Here is a 27,495-nt window from a genome sequence, read left to right on the forward strand (position 1 = left end):
TTTAGAATCGTGTCTAAAAAATGTACATACCTTAATTTAAAAATACTTTAAGGCTAAAAACTGCTGACTATCGTCTGAGCCTTCAGTGAGTCATAATCTTTTTACATTAGTAACATCAAAGATCGCTGATCACAGATCACCATAACAAATATAATAGTAATGGAAAAGTGTGAAATATTGTAAGAATCACTGAAATGTGATTCAGAGACACCAAGTGAACAAATGCTTTTGGAAAAATGGCTTGCTTGATGCAGGATTGCCACAAACCTTCAATTTGTAAAAAACAATAATATCTGGATTAGAACTACTGTTCAACAGGTAAGTATCTGACCTCTCACCAAATTTGATTTGATTGAGTGGACAAATACATGAACGTATGAGTCAATTAACAGGAAAGATGTCTCACTTTAAACCAAAACAAATGTATTGAGTGCCTGCTGCATTTCCTGAACTCTGTGGAGGACTCAGAAAGGAAACAGACATCTTTATTATTGATATACAAGGTGGAAGGAAGAAGATGTCGGTCAAAGGTACAAACAGAGATGTGAAAGCTTGGAAGATGGTGGGATACACGTGGATGGGTAGGATTTCGGAAGTCTTCTTGATCAGCAGGGACTTCTGAATTAAGTCGTATAGAATGGGGAGAATTTTGGCAGGTGGTGATGGGGATGGGAAGAGGGTAGACATCTCCCATGGAGGGAATAGCATGTGTAATGGTTGAGGATGGGGAATGCAGGTTATAGTTAAGCCTCCTAAAGTGGGGCTGGCAGTGCCCCAAAGCTAGTCTCCTTCTAGAGTTCTCTAACTCAGGAAGTGGTACCACTACCCACCTCGCTCTTCATGAGAGAAGCAGGGAGTCATCCTTGAGACTTCCTTCCCCCTTCCCACCCCACATATCTGCTCTGAGAACTTTTATTCCTGAAATATCCCCTCCTTTACATCTCTGGTGCTACCAGTCTGGTCCAAGACACTATCACCACTCCCCTGGGCTGTTGCAGTAGCTGCTGTCTGGTTTCCTGTGTTCTTCACACAGCAACCAAGGGCAGTGTTTTCAAATGCAAATCTAACCGTGCCCCTTCCTGTGTAAGCTCCTCCATGGGTTCGAGTTGCTCTCAGGGTAAAGATTAAAATATTTTATCCTCAGCCCACCTCTTTTGCCTTTCCTTCGCTCCAGCCACTTCACTCTCCGTATTTCTCACCACCCTGGCATTTTCTCAATGAAGCCAATGCATTGTGCTTCCTTCTTCTTCAAGGACTTTGCACATATTATTGTTTCCTCTTCCTGGAATGTCTTCTTTCACCAAAGCATAGGCATAGATTACTTCTACTCTTTTTTCAGATCTCAGCTCAGTTTGCCACTTGACCTGTCCAACTAGTCCGGTCCCTGTGCTGTCCTTTCCTGTTACCTTCATGAAAGCCACTCCCAGAAGCTCAAGCTTTACTCTGGATGCATTGAGCATTTATGGCAGATAGAGCTTAGGAGCACTTATCAGTTTCATGAAGATCCAGTGCTGCTAGAGACATTAAAATAGATGAAGTGATTTTTGGTGGTTAATTTGTGAATCTCATTAACCATCATCCCCTGGCAAAGAACAGGGAATCGTTGATCATATTGTAAAATAGAATGTGACTAGCCATGTGGTTTCTTTGTACAGATTCCTCCCAATTATTGGAATACAAGCCAATTCCATAGTATTAATTTGGGTACTGTTCTCTGCAATAAGACAGCCCTCTCCAAATTTTCTTTGTAAGAGGCAACTCGAAAATGTACAACCATTCCGGGTAAGCCTCCTGGTGAAGCCATTGTCCAATTCTTAACAGTTGTGAACAGATGAGTGAATTGAGGAGGAGGAGGGGAGGATAAGCTGCCTCCAGGTGAACCTCATTTATGCCTTCTGTAACTATTCCTTTCCTAATTTTAGTATCTTCCAAACATCATTCACCTTAGACTTTAAGAAAGGCCAGGGTTCCTAGGGGTGGTCACATTTTTCTCTCCCTTGCTAGACATAAGCAATCCGGGAACCTTGGCCACCAACCTCTTCCTGTCAGAGAGGTCAGGAGCCTTTATCCTTGGGACTGCCCTATGCTTGTCTAGGTTGAGAGTCATGTGACAAATCAAGAAATATCAAGGGCCCGTATATTTTGGCGCTAGGAGCCATGCAGAATCTCGACAGTGGTTTCAGTGGTGTCATTTAGATGCCATTCTTTCTTGTTCTTCCTGTGTTGATGCCCAGAGTCACCATCCAGCTTGAAGGGACCAGGAGGGTCTCTGGTCCAGGGTATCCTTGGCACAGATACAAGAATCCTCATGCTGACTGAGTTGGAATCTCCTGGTGAGAAGTGATTTGTTGTCCTGATTAGAATGTAAACACTTGTTGCAGTTGAGTTTTGTCTCTCATGTGAGTTTTATTATGGCCTTCTGTATTTATAAACATGTCTCAAGCATGAGGGAGAAATGTGATAACTTTCAAGCCCCCAAGAAAGTATCCATTTGTTTTCTCTTTGGCCTGAAATTAAGATAACTTAGCATCCTTCTCTGAGAGTCCCGTATCCCTCTTGCCTTGACCGGCTGACCTGGGATGGTGCCCAGATTGCCATTTCCTAAGTGTTCCATCTTCTAGTAGGGTCTGTAAAGTTTTTTGACAAAGTACTTTTTTTTTTGCGGTACGCGGGCCTCTCCCGTTGCGCAGCACAGGCTCCGGATGCGCAGGCCCAGCGGCCATGGCTCACAGGCCCAGCCGCTCCGCGGTATGTGGGATCTTCCCGGACCAGGGCACGAACCCGTGTCCCCCACATCGGCAGGTGGACTCTCAACCACTGCGCCACCAGGGAAGCCTGACAAAGTACTTTTTGTAGTCAGTTGGCATGTACTAGAGGGGTGCAAAGTCCAGGTCAGGCTTCAGCCGAATCCAGCAAACAGATACTGATTTTTTTGTTTGTTTTTTAAGATTTAACGTAGTAAGCAATGGAGAAAATCAAGAGTTGCTACACCTGTGGAGCTTACATGCATGTTAAGGAAATACATGTACACATATATAAGGCATGATGTGGAATGTCAAATGAGAGGTGGAAACAAAATGTTGAGAGAGAGTGCCCTGGAGAATATAAGCCAGATTGAGAAAGCTGGGGTAGGCTTCATGGAAGAGGAGGTTTCCTTTTCATTGTCCCTTGAAGAGTGAACTGGCTTTTGATAGGCAGAGTTTTTGCAGGTGAAAAAGAGGGATGGGCCCCATTTTAGGCAAGGGCTAAAGCTCTAGAATACTAGGGCTCAGCTCTAGAACACTAGGGCGGGCTTGCAGAAATGACAGAGTACATTGTCACCAGTGCTTCGAGTACCTATTGGGGGTGGAATGGAAGAGAGAGGGGCAGCCACCTAGGAACTAGAGAGCAAGTGAAAAGGAGAGAATGGGGCCAACTTATGAAGAGCCTTGAATGGCATGCTTAGAAATCTGGCCTTTATTCTGGAGATCATGGCGGGGGGTGGTTTCAAAGATTTTTGAAGAGGATTCATTTTTCAAAAGTGTAACTGGCAGCAGCACAGTGGGTAGACTGTAGGGAGGAGAGGCTGTGGACAGGAAGACCCGTTGCAGATATGCCGGTGAGCAGTAACGAGGTTCTCAACCAGGGCGGTGATAGAGAGAATAAAAAGAGAGATGAATTCCAGGGTTTTGTTTTGTTTTTAGAGAGGTACATAGAACTTCATAATTGGATGTGAGGGATGAAAGATGAGGAAGAGTCACGGGCCATTGTGCACAATACCGGGTCTTAGTTACTAGATGGATGAGGATGCCATTTACGGAGCGAAGGAACAGAAGAGGAGGACGTGTAGGGCCGTACTGGGTTTGAGGAGCCAGTAGAACATCTAAGAAGATCTGGAAATCTCAGAAGGACTGAAGTATGGTCACGTCAGACCCAAGTATAGATTCGGGACTTGGATTCATGTCTTCAGTAGGCGTGCCTGTCATGTGCCAGGCAATGTTCTCCCATATGTTCATCCACGTTTGAAAGCTCCTGACACATGGCAGCCATCTACATGGAGACACAGCGGAAGGAAGTGGAATGAGGGAGCGCGAATGTAGGTGAAAGATTCAAGCAGCATCACAGGCGGAGTGTGGGGTGACCTAGTATAAAGGACAAGCACAGGAGAGCCAGTGAAACAACCGGAGATGGCAGTCAGAGAGGTGCAAAGAAAACCGGAAGTAGATGGTAGAATTGAAGGAAACATAGTGTCAAACCCCGTGGAGAGATGATGAGGGTCAAGAGCGACCCTACTTTTGAATTCAGCATGGAAGATGCCGGTAGGACGGTAAGGGCAGAAGGACAAGGGGCCTCTTCCCAGGCCCCTCAGTTTGACCTATAGCATCCCTGGAAGACAGAGCTGCTCTGAGAAACTTCCTCTCAGATCAGATCACAGCAATGTACAGATGGGGCCTTGCAGTTAGCTGTCAGAATTCTGAGTCCCTCCGGCAATGGGCCTGTAGACCTGCAGTTGCCCAGTAGCTGACTAAATAAGGGCTGACTTAAAGCCATGAACATTTTAATTGGCAAAACCATTGTTGTATTCAATCACGAGTGGGGGGCAACTTACCAATGCATCTCCAGAATGGCACTGGGCGCTGGCCATGGCTTTTACAATTTATGTTGAAAACGAACATTGACCTCTGTGTCATAAAAAAACAGATTGTTGAATATTGTGATTAATTTGGCCTCTAGGGCCAAGGAAACCGTTCATGCTGTGTATCAGTTGTAAAGTTGTGGTGGTAGTTATGGGGCAAAATGAAAAATCAATACCAGAACTGCAGGATCGTGCTCTTAAAATCCAAGGTGCGCTTTGTTGCAAGTTGCATGGAAGAAACTGACCCCCAAAGGGGCAGACATACCTTCTTTATCGCACAAGTGTGTGTCTGTTGTGGAAAAGCCGAGGAAAAGGGATGGGTCATATTAGAGTGTAGCTGGGGTACTAGGAGAAGGATCAGATTGTTGTAATTTCGAGTAAAACCTCACTTACAGTTATGTGTGTCCTAAGGCAACCTCAACCAGTAATCAGAAGGGCTGTGTGGCCAGAAGCCAGTATTACCTGGGTTACACTTTAGCCTCTGCTAATCACATGCTGCTGTTAGACAAGTCTCTTCCCCTCCCCAGTGTGTTCTGTGGTTTTCTGTGTTACGACTTCAGAGATGCATTGACATACTTGAGTGGAAGAGGAGTGTCTTCCATTAGCATCATTGTGAATAAGACACCCAAGGGACTTGTTTATATTTTCCATGCCTCCAAGTGGGAATATACTTCTTTTCTGTCAAGCCTCTGTGTTTAAGGGAGTGGGTGGGGGATTCCTTTTGGTGTTTTTTGCCTTTTGTTTTGGCAAAAGTGACTGATCCCTGCTTGCCATGGCAAAAGAGTCATCACCCACAGACTATATTAGACACGTAGGATGTGGAGGGTAGAACCCTGTGTAGGTAGATAGGGGTGTTGAGAACCAGGAGATGACCTGCTCAAGGGTCCAAACGTTGGCAACAGCACCATGGCGAGAAGAAGACATCTCAACATCCAAGGAAAGGTTCATTCTGGGAGCCTCCCTGCCATTTTCGTAAGTCAAGCAGGAATTAATTAAGTATGATGCATGAGCCAGTTGAAATTTACTACCAGCTTCTTGGCCTAGTACCTTATAAAGTTCTGTCCTTACAGATCAGGTTTCACGTTGAGGTCAGAAGAATAAGATCCAACTTAAAGAAAGAAGAGTTTGTGGAAATGCTAAGAGCTCCTTCCAGTGAACTGGACCTCCGTCGGCCCCTTTAAACCGCTCCTGTTCTACATGACTTACAATTGAGTTAGCTAGGGCTTGCGGTGGGTTGCCTTGATGTACGGACCGAGGTGATGATTTGTTTCTTTTCCCATCTACTTCGCGTCTCCTCACTTCAACTTAAGAAATGAATTGTGTGGCCTTTTATAATATAGAGATTAGTGCAGCCATTCTTAAGTCCCTTTTTGTGATCTCAGGAGCTGACTTGTTGCAGAAGAAACACTTCTGTCTTGTCAGAATGACAGTGATTACCCCACAGTTTGGAAGATCTCCAGCAGCTTTGTTCCCTGAAAAAAGCGAGCTTGATTTGATGAATAAAAGTTGGGTGTATTTGATGACCCAGAGGGCAGGAAAATGTCCTTGTCTCCGATGCGGCTCTTACAGTCAGACACAGCGAACATCAGGGAGAAAATAAACCTTAATCTCCGAAGGAAAAACCCTGGAGCATGAAACTGTTCCCACTAGAAATGGCTGTAAATCTTGCAAACCATGTAGGTTTTCTGTTTGGGGCAACATCAAAGGCCAGCGACTTTAGAGATTAAAGTGTGTTTGACAAACAGAACTTTCCCCTGCCCCGCTCTTTACGAGATTTGGCCTGTCTCTTGCCTTTGCTTCACCTCCATAGGGCTTCCTTTCTTCCCAAGATGTGGGAAGTCTCATCTCCTCAAATCTGGGGCAGGCTGCGATGGTGTGTGCCTTCAAAGGCCGCTGTAGGCCCAGGTGGCAGGCCCTCAGCTTTCCAGCATTTTCCCGCCCCAGTGGCGGACAGCACCTTCTCGTGGTCACTTCCCAGGGACCCTCTTATTTGTGGAAGAGTTTCAGAGCCTTTTGCTGACTCTGAAAGATCAAACAGCAGGAAGACAGTGGTTTTCCTCAGCTGAGACAAAGGAGTTAGTCTTTTACCTCAGAATTTCTGTTTCTTTTCAAACCGTCTTCTCTGCTATCTCAGAAGAAATACTTGTGTTTTTTGTTTGTTTGTTTGTTTGTTTTTTCCTTGACCTGTTTCTGTGTTGGGGATATCTCCGTGCTTTCTCTTTTGCAGATAGGAAATAGGTGACTGACTGACTATATTTTTGTTCAAATAAAGAAAAGTTCTTTTCGGATAAATTATCTCTTAACGGAAGAAAAACTTTCCTTCAGTAACATCTGTTTTGGAAAGTAGAGTGTGATAAGATTTTGCTTTAAAAACAAAAACAGAAAACAACTATTTTAAAGGAATTGGGTTCTGTCAAGTCAAACATTCCGGACTCCTGCCAAGTCCCCTGTAAGGTCTGGCCTGGGGCTGCTTCTCAGGGGGGTCAGATAGCAAGTGGAGGACAGACTGGGGAGGTAAATGGCTTTAAGGGTAAACCCCACAGCGTAAAATCTCGTTACTGGAAAAGCACTTTGTGGTTAAGGCTAGGTACTCCCAAGTGGAAGGATGGCGCTGGTGAATGGTTAAGGGACTCACTAAAATATCTTAAATTGTCTCCGTTAAACACGTAGCATCCTTAGAGGTCAGGCAGAGCTGAACCTTGGACAGCTGTACGACAAGCATCTGAGATTGTTTTTAATTGTGTCCCCTTTCTCAAACAGCAGTAATTCTTGTTGATATTGTCAAGAACCTTTCCACCGAGCACAAGCACACCATACTTGAAGGTCAGATGCTTAACCCTCTGCATGGTTACAATGAAAATGGACCCTTTTGTTTTCCTTAATGTATCCCCCAGCCATGTACACGGGGAGAATGGGGGCCTCAAGCGCTCACCAAGCTGAAGTAACTTATTGTCAGGGTGCCACAAAGAGAGCATATTTTCGTTTTCATCCAACAGTTGCTTCGCCTTGGCCTGTGCAGCCAACCACGAGACAGTATGCCCATTTATCAATGGGCAGAATTTTGGGGTACCATTTTGTTCCTCTGACCTGTGTTTCTTTTTACTGACCCGACCAAATTGCTTTAAAATTCTCCCTTTCTGCTGTCAATGTTTAAAGCTGCTTAATGTCTCTGAAGTGATCCCCCCCCTTTTTTTTCTAACACTTTACATTCCTGTTGACCACAGCACCTGTTACTGTAGCGAACCACGAAATTGCAAATGTTATGAGGCTTTTAGTGACCGATAATACTTTATGAAATATAAATAGAGTATCTGCTGACTCCGGGGTGGTGTACGAAGGTGAGCAGGCCGATGATTCATGTATATTTATTCACACATATTTCTTTGTTGGGGGCCAATCAGGAAAGTACATTGGTATGTTTGTTTATTTGTTAGGCAAAAAAAAAAAAAAAAAAAAAATCTCTCTTTTTCTGCTCCTTAAGAGTTAACCAAAGCAAAGGGGACCAGTTCAGCAAACATTAAATATGAGGCTGAAACATGAAGGCTTCATTGTTACTGAAACAAAAATACCGCAGCAGGTGGTAGACTTGAACAGGAGGGAGGAGGAGGTTCAGTTGTTGCCCATTTTTCTAATCCTTTCAGAAAACCCATTGTCTAAACCCCAAAGTTAAAGTGTCCCTGCTCAGTCTCACGGAGACAATTTCAGCATGAAAGGACTGTGCCCATCACGCGTTTTCTACAACGGTTTAATCTTTGGGTATGGAATGTATAAGCACTAAACAAGGCAGGAGAGGCAATTATCTCTATGAGATGAGCCAATAATATCTGCTTCTCAAAGCATAAAACTGTTCTGAGTGCAGCCCGTTAGAGTTAAGTAGGGATTCGTGCCAGCAGCAGTAGTATTAGCAGGTTTTAGATTGTATCACTCAAGACAGAAGTGTGGTTTCTGTTGTCTTTGGGGCTCTCAAAGCAACTTTGTGGTGACCACACTACCTTCTTAAAGCTAAGGTTAAGGCCCTCACAGTCTCTACCTGTTTATATGAAGGTATTTCATTGAGGGTGTAGCTTTTAAAAGGTATCAATTGAGAGAGTGGCATGGACAAATATACACCACAAAATGTAAAATAGATAACTAGTGGGAAGCAGCCGCATAGCACAGGGAGATCAGCTCGGTGGTTTGTGACCACCTAGAGGGGTGGGATAGGGAAGGTGGGAGGGAGGGAGACGCAAGAGGGAAGAGCTATGGGGATATATGTATGCATATAGCTGATTCACTTTGTTATAAAGCAGAAACTAACACACCATTGTAAAGCAATTATACTCCGATAAAGATGCTTAAAAAAATAATAAATAAGGCACAGGGATGTAATGTACAGCAGAGGGGATATAGTCAATAATATTATAATTACTGTGGTGTAAAATCAGTAAGAACATTGAATCACTATGTTGTACACCTGAAACTAATATAATATTGTACGTGAACTATACAGTATTCAATACCAATAAATAAATATATTAAAAAAATAATAAAAGATATTAACAATTGAAGTTGGAATAATTGCTTTCTTTCCCTAACAATGAATGGAATGTAGTTTCTAGCTCTAGAGCTCCGAGTTCTCTAAATGGGAAGCATTAAAAGATGAGTTAAAGGGCAAAGGCAGACTACTGGACGGATTCCCATTCCTGCTCCTGCTGCTGGGTACCAACCCATTCGTGTGCCGAGTCCTTCTGTGTTCTCGTTGAGCTTTCTTGATTGTTTCTTTTACTCCGAATCACAGTTGGAATGATTTAAGAAAGTGAATGCAGTGTAGTGATAGTCTTCTATTGTAAATTTCTGATAAGCCTAGAGTTGAAAATCTCATTTTCTTAAACTTCAGACACAAATTCTGATAAATTTGTAGATATTCCTTCAGTCATGTCCTTATACTAATTGCTCATGTGAACACTGGGAATGTTCCTGACCAGAAGGAAGATGCATTTCTATTGCTTAAGCCACACATAAGACCTAATGATGGCTGCTGTCTGTGACACTAAACATATAAACAAGAGAGCATCTGCCAAACTCAAAGACTTTTCTAACCTTCAGATAATACTGGCATTCAGAAGTTAGTGAACTTATGGTTATCAAAGGGGAAAGGTGGGGGAAAGGGATAAATTGGGAGTGCGGGGTTGACATATACACACTACTATATTTAAAATAGATAACCAACGAGGACCTACTGTATAACAAAGGGAACTCTGCTCAATATTCTGTAATAACCTAAATGGGAAAAGAATTTGAAAAAGAATAGATACATGTATATGTGTAACTGAATCACTTTGCTGTACACCTGAAACTAACGTATACCTGAAACTAACACAGCATTGTTAATCAACTATACTCCAATATAATATAAAAATTTTTTTAAAAGTGTTTCCATCCAGCACTCATATTCCTTTCATACATGATATTCATAAATGTGAGAAAGGGTGAAAAAAATCCTAAATGATATCATCATTTTCTACCTTGATTTGGGCATTATAGCTAGGAAGGCTCTGGATATCTGAACTAGATCTAGGTGGAAAGATAGTTTGGTAGAGATGAAGCTCAACAACCATTTGGTGTTGTCCTCTGTATTCAAAAAATGATGCCATTCCCTGTGACCTCAGGTCCTCTGTCTCTGTGTCTAAGTGGAACTTCAGACAATCAGGAAGTGAGCCACTGCTTCCTCCACAAGTAGAGACCATTTCTGAACCCTAGTCTGTTACTGAAATCATTGTCAAGAACTTAGCATCGTTTACCCCAGTTCTGCGAACCACCCTTACTCTGCCACCCCCTGGCAATGAGATCCTGGACCAGTTATTAAGCACTGGTAAAATGGGTTTGTAAATGGTACCAACCAACCTTGTGAGGTTGTTGGAAGGATTAAATGAGATGCTGTTTCCCTGCCTCTTAGGAAGTGCTCCAGAGTCATTACATAGTTTCATGGGTAGGGGAGTGAACTCTGCTACCAGCCTGCCTAGGGTTTGAATCCTGATGCCACCACTTATCAGCTGTGTGACTGAGACTTAATATTTTTGTGCCTTGATTTTCTTATCTATAAATTGGGATATAATAAAACCTGCTTCACCAAACTGTTATGAGGATATAATGAGGAATACATGAAAAGCGATCAGGAGGGGGCCTGGCACGTGGTAAACAACCAACTAGTGACAGTGTTTGTGGTTGTTTTCGTTATTGTTATTAATACCTTTATGATTATATTTTAGGTAGCCACTGAAATGGGTTTTTCTTTTCATAGCTACTATTAATGTATTAGTAATATGTACTTAAATTGCTGGTATGATAGACACTTAAATAGGTACTGAATTCCTATTTGAGAACTATATCTCCCAACTGTGTGTGTGTGTGTGTGTGTGTGTGTGTGTGTGTGTGTGTGTTCTCTGAGTAGCTGTGTGCCAAGTAGCAAGCAATGCTGACGCTGAGGACTTGGTAGACCGTGGTGTTTACAGAGAGTGGTCCAGGCAGGAACTGCATTTGTCTTGAGTAGATGTTATCTGAGGACAAGTGCAGCAACTCTGCCCATGTGACTTGAACTGAATTATCTTTCCCTACCAGATTGTTACTTCATTTAGAGTTTTAATAGTCACATTGTCAATAGCATGAGCTGCTTCATTACAGCAAGACATAGCTCTGACCTCAGGAATCTTAAGAAAAGTAAGATTTTCTTTTTAAGGGAGGGCAGATATACATGGTGGAATTTATTGGTTCTATCTTTGTTTTTACAGGTCCACATTTTAGTTTTCATTGCCTCAAAATGAAAAGGATGAGTACTTAGCAGATCAGGATTAAATGATAATGTTAAGGTTATGCCCAGTCATGAACAGGGCAGTCTAGTCAAGTGGAGTAACTGTTGTATTCATCAAAATCAGTTCTAAGAGCTTTATTGAATTCGGCAGTTAATTTAGGTAACCCCATTGGTCACCCTCCAGCCCACGTATATATTTTATTTACCTACCTAGATCATAAGCTCCTGGGGGCTGGGTACGGTGGCCTTGCAGATGACCGCCCTATAGTAGAGACTCAAGTTGATTGATTTATTACATGGAAATTTGCCTTCAGAACAGTCTGTTCCGTGTGTTCTGTGTGTATAAAATGTGTTGGGCCTGGAGTTGGAACAGCTGATTTCCAGTCATAGCTTGACTCCTATACTAATTTTGATATTGAATGAGTTATTTGATGTAGCTGAGCCTCAGAATTCTTATCTGTAATAATGTGGTTAATAATACTTGCTCTGCCTAACTCACGTAGTTTTTATGAGGATTACACGAGATAATGTTCATGAAGGCACTTTGTAAAAGTGTCCGTTTATACATGTGTTAGCTTTGGTCCCTGGAGCCTGAGGCACGGGTTAGGTCTGGCTCTATTGCTTACTAATGGTGTAAAACTTGGCCAATTACTTCACGTTTCTATATCCCAGTTTTTTAAACCTGCAAAATAGAAATAATAATACTTTTATCTCATAGACTTATTTTTAGGATTCAATGATATGATGCATGTGAACAGCACCTGGCATGTAGTAAGTGCTCAGTAATGTTAGCTGCTGTATCATCACCATCATCGTCACCATCATCATCATCATCACCATCATCACCATCATCTTCATCATCATCATCATCGTCACCAACCAGAAGGCATCTGGCTTAGAGACGCTGGCTTAACCGGATAGATGGTTAACACTGAACAGGGAGAGAGGGAAAAATAAAGGCTGAGGTGGTAGAAAAATGACGATCAATTTTACTAGCTTTGTCAGGCACCATTCTTTAAGGGCCCTATGTATAAAAATTGAATCCCGGGCTTCCCAGGTGGCACAGTGGTTGAGAGTCCGCCTGCCGATGCAGGGGACACGGGTTCGTGCCCCGGTCCTGGAAGATCCCATATGCCACCGAGCGGCTGGGCCCGTGAGCCATGGCCGCTGAGCCTGCGCGTCCGGAGCCTGTGCTCCGCAACGGGAGAGGCCACAACAGTGAGAGGCCCGCGTATCGCAAAAAAAAAAAAATTGAATCCTGTTAACCCTTTGAAGTGGGTGCTAGAAATACCCTCATTTTACAGATGAGGAAACTGAGGTACAGAGAGGGTAAGTCACTTGCCCCTGGCCAAGTCAGCCACAAATGCAGCTGGACTTGAGAGCCTGTGTTCTTTCTCCCCATCCTAAAATCCACAAGGGAAGAGAGACCTCCTGACTTGCCCACTATAACATTCTCTTCATTACCTGCCCCATCAGCTTTGCTTAAATTTGAGTTCTGTGCCATCCAGTTCCCAGCTCAGATAGAGTGACATTTAAAGTGCAGAATGGGGTGTATGTGTATGATTTCCCCTGATCTTCAAGTCTGACATATATGTTTCTCTCATACTCCATACCCCTGTCTGCTAAATGTCCCACTAGCACTTCCAGCTTCACGTGTCTAAAACTGGACTCTTCCCTAATTTACTCTCTCCGTGCCTCAATTTCCTCAGTTAAAAAACAGAGGTGCCACTTACACAGTTTTCTCAATGAAATGAAATCATGTTGATAGAATGCTTGTTGTGATGCCTGGCACATAGTAAGCACTAAACGAATGGACCCCGTGCTGTTCCTACCACTTTGTGGGGAGCAGTTCTCAAGGCCTGGGGGCAGTAGAAGGATCTCTGGGGGACATTCTGGCTTCACTCTCCAAAGCAGTTAAATTTCCCATTAGGGCTTTGGTTTGGATATTACTGAGAGAGGGATGGGCAGAAGGTGGGGGGGGGGTGCCATATATACAAAGGAGTGAATTATAACAAAGAGCCTTTTCTGCTTCAGTTCTTGTGTAGAAAACATATGTTCAGTGATGCAGGCAGCAGTTGGGTTAAAGACACACTGTAGGGCTGCAGACAAAAGGCCCGCACTCTTCCTGCATCACAATGTTTCCAAACATATTCACTTGTCTCACTTGTTAGCGACTGAGCTGTCAGCTGGATCCTCTTGCAAGTGTGATTTCTTTTTCCCCCGTTCCCTTTCAAAGGCCTCCCCCCTCCCCTCCCTTTCTCCCCCAATGTTTTACACTTCATATAATCCAGTGTGCACGACAGACCACTTCAGCCTTTGTGCGACTGATGTTTGGGGGAAGCGGGGAGCTGATCTGATGGAGATCTCGGGTACCTTTTCACTGGCCCAAGGATCGGAAGGCGCTAAGCCACTTTTAGCCCAAACGTCATCCATGGCTCAGTTGCTTAGCGCTTGGTGTAGCTAGCCATTCTTCACCTTCAATTAACAGTTCCGACCACAAATAGATTAGTGCAGTGAGATTCTTAGAAGTGGCGGCTGGGAATTAAGGGCGTGTGTATGTCGTGGCAGCACGGGGAGAGTTCTTGCTCTTATTTGTGGAGCGAATATATTTTGACGAAAAGACACAGATAAGGCAAGGCACTGCTGAAGTAATTGGAGAGAAGTTGGCTGTCATTCGGGTATTCATTATGTGAGATGTATATATATGTCTGTACTGAGTTCTAGGTCCAGGGGGTATTGCTCTGTGCCGTGGCTGTCGTTTAAACCTTTCCTTTTTCTTTATTGAAGGTTTGTTTCCATGGATGAGACTTTAGAAAGGTACTTTTTTGTGGATTACTTTTTATTAGGTATATGTATGTAATATAAAATATTATACGTAATACTTCTATGTATTATCTAGTAGGGCTTCCATTGCAGTGAACAGTCAGCTAGAAATATAAAGAATTAGCACACTAGCGCTTCTGCCACTGATGTGTATTTACTCTTGGGCATTTCGCCTTCCCAGTCTCAGCTTTCCCCATCTATGAAATGGGAATCACACTAGCATCATACATTATAGAGCATACTATAATAAAACAAATCACCATAAGATAATGGTCAATGAAAACACTCTCTTGTCTTTGTAGAAATCTTGTGTTGTGTCTTCATTGCCACGCCACTGAGTCACTTTCAAGGCTTTTGCTTCTTCTCTCTTCCAAGAGTCTTGCTCAGACTCTCTTGTGTCACGATATTGTTTATTAGTTGAGTGGCTCATCCTGGAAAGCACCAGCATCTTCCGAGGAAGGCGAGGCAGCGGGGAGGCAGGGAATTTCCTATTGGCTTAGAGCTCTGCAGGGGCTATTAGCTCATTTCAGCGGGAAAGGCAATTACAACCCTGCTAATGAATAGGCAGTCAAGTGGAATTTCCCATAGATGGTGTCTTCTGGTGTGAGGATAATTTCAACACCTCAAAATCCTGAGACATGAAACATTATATAAATATTTTCTAATGAAAAGCGCCAACAAAGTCATCCCCGCCAACACATGTCAGAACTGACAAAGGAAACTACTGATGGTATTACAATTTTTAGTGCTGTCATTTGAAAATCCTTGAAAGGGAAACATTGTGGAAATGTATATCTATTCCCCTTAGACAGAAAGTTAACAGTCTGCAAAGATTTTAGTAATGGCTAAAGCTAAGAGGCTGTACGTTGGGATGGAATTGTACCTGAGGTGGCACCTTCCCATGTGGCCTGAAGGGGAGTGTCACCCGGGGCCAACAGTAGAACCACTAGAAAATAAATGGATTTTCTTTCCCACATTGAATGGATTCATTTCACAGAGTGATGGGAAAGGGAGGTGCGGGTAATAAGAGTGTGTGTGTGAGACTTTTCCCCCTAGTGTATAGGTTTTGGGTTTTTTTTTCCTGTTTTGAAGGAAAGTGAATGCTTCAGAAGCTAGAATGATTCCTGGGCTCTCTTGGCAAGAATAATTATGCTGTTTCTTTCACCTCTCTCTGAATCAGCTTTATTATATAGACTGCACGTAATAGTGACTAAGTGTAGACTGTACTGAAACAAATCTATTAAGGTCCTTGGGAAACAGGGGGAAAAGAACAATGATTTTGTAAACTCCATAAAGGTCAAAAAAAGGCTTTCAGTAAGTATGCAGAGACTAGAAATCAAATCCCATTTCCTATCATAAGAAGCCCGTTGTTTTAGCCCCTGTAGTTAATGTACTGTATGTGAAAGATTTAAGACTGGTTGGAAAGCTTGGCTTCTGTTTTATTAGGCTGCTATTGAAAAGCCAACAGCATAACTTCGACTAGGTGCTTTGAGATTTCTTAATGGGCTGTCAGGGGCAAGACACCAGGGCTGTGCTATACTAGCTCTTTCCTGTACATTAAAACAACGGGGGCCAAGCGATCACATACAGAAGTATGAATGACTTGATGCTTTCTCTGTTCCATATGGCCAGCCATGTCTTTGGCAATTAATCACGTACAAAATCAGTCGAGTGCTCTCTGAAGCCTTGAAGTCAACATTTAGTTGTGCCCGTGCCAGCAGAGGCAGTGGGGTTACAGGCGTAAAATAGCAGGATGAGGGCTGCTGGCGCCACGGCCCAAGCTGCTGGCTTCTAGAAGCAACACTTCCTTTCCCCTTCACCTTTTTTTCCTTTTCTTTCTTTCTTCTCCTTCCTGCCTTTCTTTCTTCCTCCCTCCCTCCCTCTCTCTTTCTCTTTCTTTCTTCCTCTTTCTGCTTACTTTTTTCCTCTCTCTATTTCTTCCCCTTTTCTCTCCCTTTTTCTTTCCTTCTTTCTCTTTCCTGATTTCTCTCCTGCTTTCTTTCCTTCCTTCCTTCTCTCTCTCTTTCCTCCTTCCTCCCTTCCTTCCTATCTTCTTGCCTTCCTTGACAAACACCTGGATCATTTTTCACCACTATCTGAAACCCCAGAGTTGCCAGCTTGGTTCTGAAGTCTAGCTTCTCCTCACTGCTTCGGCACCCCAGGTTCAACGTCTGGGGCAGATTGTCTTTTTCTCCAGCAGCCTGGCCATCCCAGCGGTCACCCACATGGCTGTCCTGAGAGTTCATGCAGTACCAGACAGGCTGCTGTGGCTCTGTAGCTTTTAGTGAAACACATCAAGTGTAGTGATTTCTATACTGGTAGGAGGAGAAAAATGGGAAGTACTATGAAAGTGCTTTGGGAAGAAAGTTAAGTAATTGTGCAGATTCACTGCTGTGGTATTTTAGGATTAAAAAAAAAACAGTATCCATTATCTTCTGTGATCTTTTTTCCCCATACAAAATGCTGCTGATGACAGTTGTAACAATTTCTAATATCTATTGACCATTTTGTATATGCCAAGCATCGGGCAAAGTGCTTTCGATGGATGATCTCATGTAATCATCACAAGAGCTCTAGGTGTTATTACATAGACCCCTTGACAGATGAGGAAACTGATCAAAGAAACGTTATCCCTGCATTCTTTCCCCATAGACATTCGTGATTATTCTCAACTAGCTCCCACATCCCAGTAGTACACAATGGAAAAATGCCAAAATATGTCTTCCAGGTACATTTTTGAGGATTCATTTGGTAAACTCTACGGAGATGTTCATGCACATAAAGTGGGTCTTTGAGATGAACTGAACCAAGCGTCTCTTTAGGTGGGAATAAAAGGCCGCATTGTTGGCAGCCTCTTGGAGACTTCTGCCTTTGTGCCTGCCTTTCAAGACAGCCTAGCTTATCTCCTGCTTTCCTTGGTAAGACTGGGAGGGGTGGGGGAGGGGAGGGATGAAGACGGCAGCCTTAAGTAGTCCAGTAGACGGGGCACCCAGTGGTGACTTGGTGTTATCTCTTAGCCGAGGTCATCCAGGATGTGTCTTCTCAAATTCAGGAAACAGGGGGAAGAAAGTTTGAACATTGTGTAAACATTAGCACCCCCAAAACCTCTTGCTCCCGGAGAGGGAGATAAAGTAGGCAAAAAGGCTGAGAGGAATGTTTATTTGTTCTTCTGGGCTGTGGATCCAAGCGCGCTGGAAATCTTTGGCGGTGCCCAGTCCAGTTTAGAAAATGTGAAGGCATCACTCAGCATTGAGCTGCAGAGGCCTCACAAAAGAGCCATCTGAAACTGACAATCAGTAAATGAAGGAAGACCCGAGATCGACCTCTCTTTGATGGGACTAAGGCTATCTCAGTGGGTTCTGTGCCTTTCTTATTTTTTTTTTTAAAAAAAAAAGTGGGGGAGGGGGAAGAAAGAACGAAGAAGAAAAAAAAAAGTGTTCCTGAACTTTTGAAGAGGCGAGCCCTGGTTGGGTTTTTGACAGCCCGTGGCAATGTTGATGTGAGGAAATAGCTTTCCCAGCTGATAACATCTTAAACCAAGTTTCTTCACAAGTTGAACCTTTAGCCCTCATTATCAGTCAGAGCATATCTTTGTAATTTGTGTGTGCAGAGGGGAAATACAACCCTAACATGAGGCAGCTATGTATATAAAAAGTGTTAGGAGTGGCATTTTTCCCACCATGACAGTAGGACTTTTTTTGGTGGTGGTGAGGGTAGGGAGATGCTGGGAAGGTGGGAAAGGTATGCACTTCTGGCATGCTGGTGTTTATATGGCTTTTGGAATTGGGATAACAGCAGCAGATTTTTTTTTTTTTAAGTGAACTAAGCAGAGGGATCACCAGCCACCAGCCATATTTGTAGACTGCCTCCTGTTTCCATGTATTTTCTTGGACAAATTCTCTGATTTGTAAGAAGGATGGATTAAGATTAAATCTAGGTTTTGGAGTTGAAGGCCTATCGGAAGCTATTACTCCAGATCAGAAAGGAATCAAAAAATTTAAAGACTTATATACCATTATTAGTAATGAGTAAATACCGTAATGCTCACTTTAAATCTCAGAGTGATTCCTGTCTGAAAACATTTTATGCTACAAATTCTGCATAATGCGTGTATGTTCATAATGTGCTTTCCTTATGATACCCTACAATTAGGACATATTGAAAGTTACTGAACGTAAAAATATAGCCAACAAGAATTAGGTGAATTGCTCAGTTTTAACTGAATGAATTCCGAATTGGGGGACTTTTACCAAGAAAGATGTGAACTTACACCTAAAGTTTAAGCCTTCTTAGAGCCTTCTGTTGGCTTTCCTTTTCTCATTCTTGATCAGTCTCTTCTCTCTCTCTCTCTCTTTCTTTCTTTCTGGTTCTGGATTTTTTACTTAATCTTTTATGCATAAAGTTTTGAGCCAGGAGAAGCTAAAAACACTGTGGAATTCTTGGAGGTCCTTAGAATGCTGTGGGTTGCCAGAATCCAAAGTAGCTTTCTCTACTGAAATAGACAGAGTGAGACTTCTTCTTTTGGCTTATCAGGAGGGTATGCATGGATTAAATGTTATCGTAGTGTCATAGTAAAACTATCTATTTCTAGATACATCCATCCAAATGAATACTGCCCTTCTAAGTCGTCACCTAGGGATTGCAAATACTTAATTTTTCTTGATGCTTTTGTTTAAAAATAGGTTTTGTAACTTTTTTCTTAGATTTATCTTCAGGAATAGTTCGAATCAAACCAAAGCTTGTTTCACATATTTTTTTTTTTTATCTTGAATAGTACTCTGTGACTGGATTGTTCATCTTATTCACCAGACATGTCATTTGGCTTTATTTGTTCAACAAGCATCTATCAGGAGTCCACTTTCATGACCTGGCACCAAACTTGGTACCTTGGAGGATATTAAGAAGAAATGGGTATGGACCCTATCTGTTCTCATAGAGCTCACGCTCTGGAGGAGGCAGGCTCTAGCGAATAATAAATTGCAATGGAATATGACGTGATTTGTGAGATGCTCAGGGGTGACACATAAGAAGGGGTGACCCACTCTACTTAATGTGGTGGAAGGTTGTGGTTCCTGCAAGACTTCACAAAGGAGGTGTTATTTGAGATGTTTCTTGAAGAATTAGTTACTGGTAAGTTATACAACCAGGTACAGGAAATATGTAGTCTAGAATAGTCATGTATTTTCAGGGAACTGCAATTAGTTTTATATGGAATAGAAGATAGGAGGAGCTAAGATTTGAGAAGTAAGCAGGCCCTATATTAAGATGAGGTTTTTTTGTTTTGTTTTGTTTTGTTTTTGTTTTTGCGGTACGCGGGCCTCTCACTGCTGTGGCCTCTCCCGTTGCAGAGCACAGGCTCCGGATGTGCAGGCTCAGCGGCCATGGCTCACGGGCCTAGCCGCCCCGTGGCATGTGGGATCCTCCCGGACCGGGCCACGAACCCATGTCCCCTGCATCGGCAGGCGGACTCTCAACCACTGTGCCACCAGGGAAGCCCAAGATGAGTTTTTTTATTTTTATTTTTGGGTTTTTTTTTTTTTCAGATTAAGGAATCTAGGCTTTAAAAAAAGTATTTTTTTGTGTGTCAGATGCAATAACTGAAGGCAACATGAACAGAGCTGCTCTGGCTTAGGTGGGGTTTTGGAGGCTGAAGCTCCTTGTCTCCTTTGACACTGACATACTCCTCTTGTAGGAGGTAAATTCATGAAAGGGGTGAGATTGACCCAGGGACGCTAGTTTGGACGCCATTTCATGGTCCAGATGAGAGATGGCCTGGACTAAGCCTATGGCAGTGGGGAAGAAATAAGTCTAAGTCATATTGAACAGACAGGACTAATAGGTGTTGATGTTTAGGTATAGGGAGGGCAGAGAAAGGAAGAGGAGGAGACTGGGGTGATTCCTAGATGTCTAGTTTGGATGACTGCATTGATAGTGGTGTCATTCGCCATTCTAGGGAAGTAAAGGGAGAAGGAGAAGGTTGATGAGAGCAAAAATTGCAGTTCAGATGTGGATGAGTTGAGGCTGAGGTGGCATGTCTGAGGTGTATGTTGAAGGACAGTTAGCCGGTGGTTGGCTCTATGGGGCTGGAACTCGGCAGAGAGGTCTGCTTGTAGGTAGAAGTCTGCATGAAGTCGTAGGCCTACAGGGACCCCTAAAGCCATTGGAGTGAGAGGTCACCCACAGAGAGCACAGGCAGCAGAGAGGAGAGGAGAACCAAGGCAGAGCCCTGGGCTGACTGCAGTTGAGGGTTTCAGAATGAGGCACCCCCCATAGGACACTAAGAAGGACAGGACAGGTGTTGGGTAGTGGCCTCAGAGAGAGACAGGTCTACTAGTGGAGTGGGGTCCAGTGAAATTAGGACTGATTCTAAAAATAAAACCCAACCTCCAGGGATCAAGATTTTCTCCCACTAGGGATACGCAAAAGAGGATGCCTCTGGCTTCTGGTAGAGACTTCTTATGGTTGTGGCTGTTCAGTGGTTGCCTGATTTCCTTGAAATTTTTTATTCCAAGTTGTAGACACTTTAAGGAATCCTCTTGCTAAAATAGCAGAGCTTAGCACAAGGTTGATGAGTGCGTTTAAGATGAAACTAAACAATCATAATCTCAGTGGCGCAGGACTGGGCAACTAGTCCTCACAAGAACCCGTAGGGAGGCTCTGTGGTCATCTCCATTCTGCAATTGTGGGAAAGGCCACAGCTAGGAAGTGGCAGCTGGGATTTGAACAGCCAGCTCTCTTTAGAATATTCTTAGTCTTTTCCTGATAGGCCAGCATTTCCATAGATTTTGGTTGAAACAGAATCACTAATGAAAGGAAATTTAACCTCCAGAGCATGATCCCTAAACCTATGGTTTCCTTTCCCTATATTTTGGGGGGAGGAAAGGGAGAATGTGTTTCGGTAATAGCATACTGTTTAAAAATTGGTGCTCGTTTGAAGACAGTTCTATGTTTCTACTGATGGTAAAATGGGCTATTAACATTTCCTGTGTAAAGCCAACCCTTGCAGAGCCAACACTATTATAAGGATAAAAATATCACTAGTAATTTTTATAAAAAGAATGCCCTTTGACACTCTGGAATTTCCTTTTGTGCAAGGACTTCTTTTCACTCTAAATGTTATGAAATATTTAATTTTCAGGTCTGAATGTTCAATCTAAGTTCACCCATCCTTTTCCAATATCTAAAAATAAATTTTGTAACAGAATTTGTTTTGTAATCCAGATGTTTTTCTATATTTTTACTAACTACTTCTCTTTTAGACATATTTATATGTAAACTTGTTCTCTACATTCTTTCTTGTCCTAAAAATGTGATGAGAATGAATTTTAAAAATTAAAGTTTATAAGATTTACATACAATAAAATCAACTTTTTTGGATATACAGTTCTATGAGTTTTAACATAGGTATAAACTCCTATAACCACCACTACAATCAGGGTACAGACTAGTTCCCTCATTCCAAAAATTCCCTCACTGATTTGCTCTCTGTCCCTATAATTTACCTTTTCCAGAAAGTCAAATAAGTGGAAGCATGCGGTGTTTTATTTTTGGAGACTAGCCTCTTTCACTCAGCATACTGACTTCGAGATTCATCCAAGTGGTTGCATATATCAGTTGCTCGTCCCTTTTTTTTGCTGAGGAGTATTCCATTGTATGGATGTATCACAGTGTGTTTATCCATTTACCCTTGGAAGGACATTTAGGTTATTTCCAGTTTTTGGCAATTACAAATAAAGCTGCTATCAACATCTTTATGCATGTTTCTGTGTGAACATTTTTTTTTTTTTTAAATAGGTAGATTAGCCAAACACGTGCAGGGTACTAAGACCTTCATCGCACTTAACTCTTTTTTTTTTTTTTTTTTAGATGTTGGGGGTAGGAGTTTATTAATTAATTAATTTATTTTTGGCTGTGGTGGGTCTTTGTTTCTGTGCGAGGGCTTTCTCTAGTTGTGGCAAGCGGGGGCCACTCTTCATCGCGGTGCGCGGGCCTCTCACTGTCATGGCCTCTCTTGTTGCGGAGCACAGGCTCCAGACGCGCAGGCTCAGTAGTTGTGGCTCACGGGCCCAGTTGCTCTGTGGCATGTGGGATCCTCCCAGACCAGGGCTCGAACCCATGTCCCCTGCATTAGCAGGCAGATTCTCAACCACTGCGCCACCAGGGAAGCCCTGAACATAAGTTTTTATTTCTTTAGGTAAAGCCCTAGAAATTGGATTGCTGGTGATATATTAAGAGTGTGTGTGTGTGTGTGTGTGTGTGTGTGTGTGTGAGTGTGAGTGTGTAACTTTATAAGAAACTGCCAAACTCTTTACCAGAATGACACTCTTTTGCATTCCCACCAGCAATGTATAAACTTTTAATAACCTGAATACTATTTTAAACACTCTTGGCTTGAGGTTGGCAAATTGTGTTTCACAGTTCCTTAGGCTTTTGAAGAGATATCCCACGACAAAGGGAGAACCTCCAGGTCCTCCATACCTTCAAAGCTTCAAAGAGAACTGCTCCAGTTTGTTTTATATATTGAATTTCACATAAGAATACATTTAGGGAGAAAAGAGGTTTATCTGTGAAGTACTGGAAAACCATTGAGGTAGGGCAGTGCATCCAGAGCATAGGATGTGGACCACGGTGTTACCCGGGGTGATGCTCGGTGGCGCTCCAGGACTCTGCACATAGTGAGGACAACTCGGAGGAGGTGATTCCCTTTTCAGCTCCTTTTCAATTCCTGTAATTGTGGCGAGGAGATCTTCTTTTAGACTGCTAGGTCTCTACCATTCTCCTGTGCTTGTTCATGTCTTCTTTTACAAAGAGGAAGCTGGCTTTAGCGTCAGAGCCTTCAGCAAGTAACAGTATCCATCTAGAATGAAATAAACATATAACTTTGATATTAAATATTATATACTTTATATACAAATATGGCAAGAATTATGAGACTGAGCTAGAATGACTAAAGTTTGGGAAACTCAGAACTAGGGGAGCTAGTTATTGAAATAGACCAGGAAGTGAGTCCTTTTGTGAAGTGAAGAGAGCTCCTTGGAAGAGCACATAACTGTCTCTTAGTTTATATATTTTATGAGTTTTAAGCCTATATGATAGTAATTTCCTAAAAGTAGACAGTCTTCCATTGCTCTTTGTTTTTGCAATACTTGTTTTTCAAGTTCCTGCTTGTATTACCGATTTGACAAATATTTATTAAAAGTCATTAGGGGAGCAGTGGGGATACAGTGGTAACTAAACAGACACAGTCCCCTGCCCTCATGAAACTCACTTTCTTCAGTCCTGCCTCCTTCCCCTCTTAGAGGCTCTTCAGGATCCTTGGAAAACAAGGGCTTCTGGATAAAATTTAAATGATGTGAAAGGCAGAGAAGAGATAAATGACTTTTTTAAAAGTTATTTTAATACAGTCAAATGGAGAAATAAATTTATTTTCATCATGTCTTTGGAGCCATCTAGATGTATATTTTGTTTTCTATTTGAAGCATTTTTAGGTAAAATAATATGTACCTGCAGACATAGTGATAAACTACATGACTTTCTGAGGTTCCTTCCGACTTTAAGTACGTGAGGTGGGGTATCACAGATAAGGAGCAGTGCTCTTGTTAGAATACCTGTTGATGCCAGGACCTCTCTGAAATTAGACATCTTTTACGTTAGAGGTCCAAATTGGCAGCTGCCTGAGTTCTGTTTAGCCATGTTGTTTCTTGTTTGGCCCACATGGTATTTAAAAAAATTTGGGGGGGGGGAGGGGCGATATAGGGATGGGGGAGCGGGAGGTACAAACTGCTGGGTACAAGATAGGCTCAAGGATGTAGTGGGGAATATAGCCAGTATTTTGTAATAAATGGAAATGGAAAGTAACCTTTAAAAATTGTATTATATGCAAGTCAAAACCACAATGAGGTATAACCTCATACCAGTGAGAATGGTCAGTATCAAAAAGTCTACAAATAATAAATGCTGGAGAGGGTATGGAGGAAAAAGAATCCTCCTATTCTGTTGGTAGGAATGTAAATTGGTGCAGCCACTATGGAGAACAGTATGGAGGTTCCTTAAAAAACTAAAAATAGAGCTGCCATATGATCCAGTGCATATATCTGGAGAAAAACATAATTTGAAAAGATATATGCACCCCACTGTTCATGGCAGCACTATTTTCAATAGCCAAGACATGGAAGCAACCTAAGTGTCCATCAAGAGATAAGTGGATAAAGAAGATGTGGTGTATATATACAATGGAATACAGCCAAAGAATGAAATAATGCCATTTGCAGCAACATGGATGGACCTAGAGATTATCATACTAAGTGAAGTAAGTCAGACAGAGAAAGACGGATATCATACGATATCGCTTATATGTAGAATCTAGAAAAAAAAAAGATACAAATGAACTTTTTTACAAAACAGAAATAGACTCACAGACATCGAAAACAAACTTATGGTTACCAAAGGGGAAAGGGGGTGAGGAGGGATGAATGAGGAGTTTGGGATTAAAATATACACACTACTATATATAAAACAGGTAACCAACAAGGACCCACTGTATAGCACAGGGAACTATACTCAATATCTTGTAATAACCTGTAATGGAAGAGAATATAAAAAAAGAATATATATTTTTTTATATATATATGTAAAACTGAATCACTGTTATATATCTGAAACTAACACAACATTGTAAATCAACTATATTTCAATAAAAATTTTAAAAATAAACCAAATTTGTATAAAAACTAAAAATTTTTAAAGTTTGTTTCCAACATTTTAAAATTACAAGTTTTCACATTAAAAAAAAAAAAAAAACAGATTTCTTGTTTATTTTGAAAATTCGTGAATCTGGCACTGCCAAAACAGCTTTTCTGAATGGCACAGTTGGCTGGGACTGAGTAGTGACTGTCTTTTTAGATAGAGCATATGCTCTCTTCAGGAAACTTGCCTCACTCATTCATGTTACCTTTCTGGCCCTAATGGCTATTTGAATTTGCAGCCCTGCTTTAGATATTGGGAGCCTGGGCTTCATGCCATGGAATTGCCTAGAGAAACCCAGCATTCCTCCCTGTGCTGGAGGGCCGAAAATGTTGACCTGGGAGCTCGTAGAGTATCCAGTTGGTTATATCGCCGGTATAGTAGCTGTAATTCTGGGTCCAGGAGGAAGAGATCAGGGTCCTTTTTCCTGGCTAATTCTAGTCAGGTTATCATGGATCCTTCCTTTACAGTGAAGATACTACTTCCTGTGTTACCTGTTTGTATCAGTTAGGGTGCTTGATTGTAAGCAACAGAAACAGATTCTGGTGAATTTGAGCAAAATGGAACTTTACTGAAAGGATATCGGATAGCTCAAGGTATCAAAAGAAAGAATGATCTGGACTCAGAAAGTTCAGGAAACCAGGAATACTTTGAGGACCATGGGTGGTAGAAACTAAGGAAATAGATAAGTTGCCTCCACATTTGTTTCCCCTTTGTTTGTCATTCTTAAGTGTCTAAAGTCCTGGAAATGAGAATCAGGTTGGCCTGACCCACATCCTTGTTGGGGGAAAGCAGGACACTTCGGTTGACAGTGATTACTGTCACTTCTAAGATTACATAAAAGACTTCCCCACAAGGAGATCTGGGTGCTCTTATAGGAAAGGAGGACTGGGTATGGATGGAAGGCAACCAAAACAGCAAATGTTCACCACACCTCTTCTCAAGGTTGTCACGAAGATATTAAATTCACACTGTAAAATGTTATAGAGGACTAAATAAGTAGTATTTCAAGATCCATGAGAATCAAATTTTGAGTGCACTTTTCAAGTAAATGAAGGTATTGACATCAGTTAAATAAGAAATACATTGAGTAATTAGAACAGAGGAAGTGGCAATTTTATTCCTGTTGGTAACTGCTTTGGTTATAACGTCTCCAAAGAAGCCCCGCTACCTTTACATGAAAAACAACATTTATAAATCTTAAAGGTTTCTACTCCAGTTACGTGAAGACAAACACATGTGATGAAAAGTTCTGTGATTAAAACTTGAAAGACATTTGCTCACTCCAATTTCAAGTACCAGTAGAATACTTTCCATTGTTTTCTTAATTGTTTTCCTAGTGTCACAGACATTTGCATGTTTAAAATACACATAAAAAGAGCCTACAGAGGTGAGCTATAGATAAAGTTGAAATGACAGTTTCAAATTTGAGTTTTGATGTAATGCTACTTGTTAGAGTAAGCAGGGTGTCACGTGTTTGTGCTTTGACTGCTTGAGTGTTTTTTGTACTCACCTGTGAACCTAATTTTTTTTAAGGACCACAACAATAACCAAAGAATAAATGATTCTTCCTCAAATCATATGTCTACTCTGTATAAGAGTCCCTGTACCTACTATTCAAAATATGTAGTGGATTTTCAAAGCTGGAAAGATATTCATGGAGATACACTGTTCTCTGATTCTTGTGCTCTTAGTGTTTCTTTCTTTGCAAGCTCTTGATTTGCAACAAGCATGGAAAATAAGTGAACCCCCCCCCAGAAAAAAAATTCCTGGCACAGATGGAAATAGAAATTAATGATTCAAATAAGAGTGCAGTAAGCCTTAGCTGGGTGGCAGGAATGAGAGAGAGGGAAAGTCAGAGACTGCTCTGTTTTAAAAGGCTAAACAAACAACTCACGGTAAACTGTACGTGAAAATCATTTCTAATAATAGCTCGTGGTAGGCAGTTCCCAGGATAAAAAAGTCGTTGGTGCACTGAGAAAATTAGAATGAGAATGCACAGTATCTTGATGTGTTACTTAAGGCAATGCAGCTTTAGAGTTTACCTTATGTGCCATGTACATTGATTAAACACAAAATATATGCTGGCCATTTTTGACCATCATTTATTGTATTGATTTGTTAGCAGGGGAAGTATAATAAAAAAGCCATTGATTTACTGTCCTTATTTGCTTATGGGCTTTTTTTTATTATTAATTTTTTTACTTTCTCTTTCTCTTTTGGGGGATCATTTCTACTAGACAAATGCTCTGCTTCGGGAAGTTAGAAGAGAGGGGACCCCTGTAGAACAAAGGAATGAGATCTTGACGGCCATCCTCGCCACACTCACCGCTCGCCAGAACCTGAGGAGGGAATGGCATGCCAGGTTTGTTTTATTACGAAATGGCATTTGTTGTCCCCGGAAAACAAGAGCTTTCTTTGGCTAAGCCCTTCCTGACGGCTGGTTTCATCCCTCTCATTGGAGGGGCCATGAAAAAGAAGCAAGTTACAGATGCTTTCAGCCAAAGTTAGCTTTCCTACACATGGT

The 27,495-nt window shown here is 41.9% G+C and overlaps 1 protein-coding gene across 2 annotated transcripts in view; it reads left to right on the forward strand.

Moving 5' to 3' along the window:
• FTO (FTO alpha-ketoglutarate dependent dioxygenase) overlaps positions 1-27,495 on the forward strand; it is a 378,421-nt gene that overhangs the window by 187,749 nt on the left and 163,177 nt on the right. For both annotated transcript variants that reach the window (XM_060084496.1, XM_060084497.1), the window contains exon 8: positions 27,209-27,333. In XM_060084496.1, the coding sequence (XP_059940479.1) occupies positions 27,209-27,333 (125 nt within the window). The remainder of the gene's footprint in view (positions 1-27,208; positions 27,334-27,495) is intronic.

The sequence above is a fragment of the Mesoplodon densirostris genome, chromosome 19, assembly GCF_025265405.1.
Source record: "Mesoplodon densirostris isolate mMesDen1 chromosome 19, mMesDen1 primary haplotype, whole genome shotgun sequence".
Lineage (NCBI taxonomy): Eukaryota > Metazoa > Chordata > Mammalia > Artiodactyla > Ziphiidae > Mesoplodon > Mesoplodon densirostris.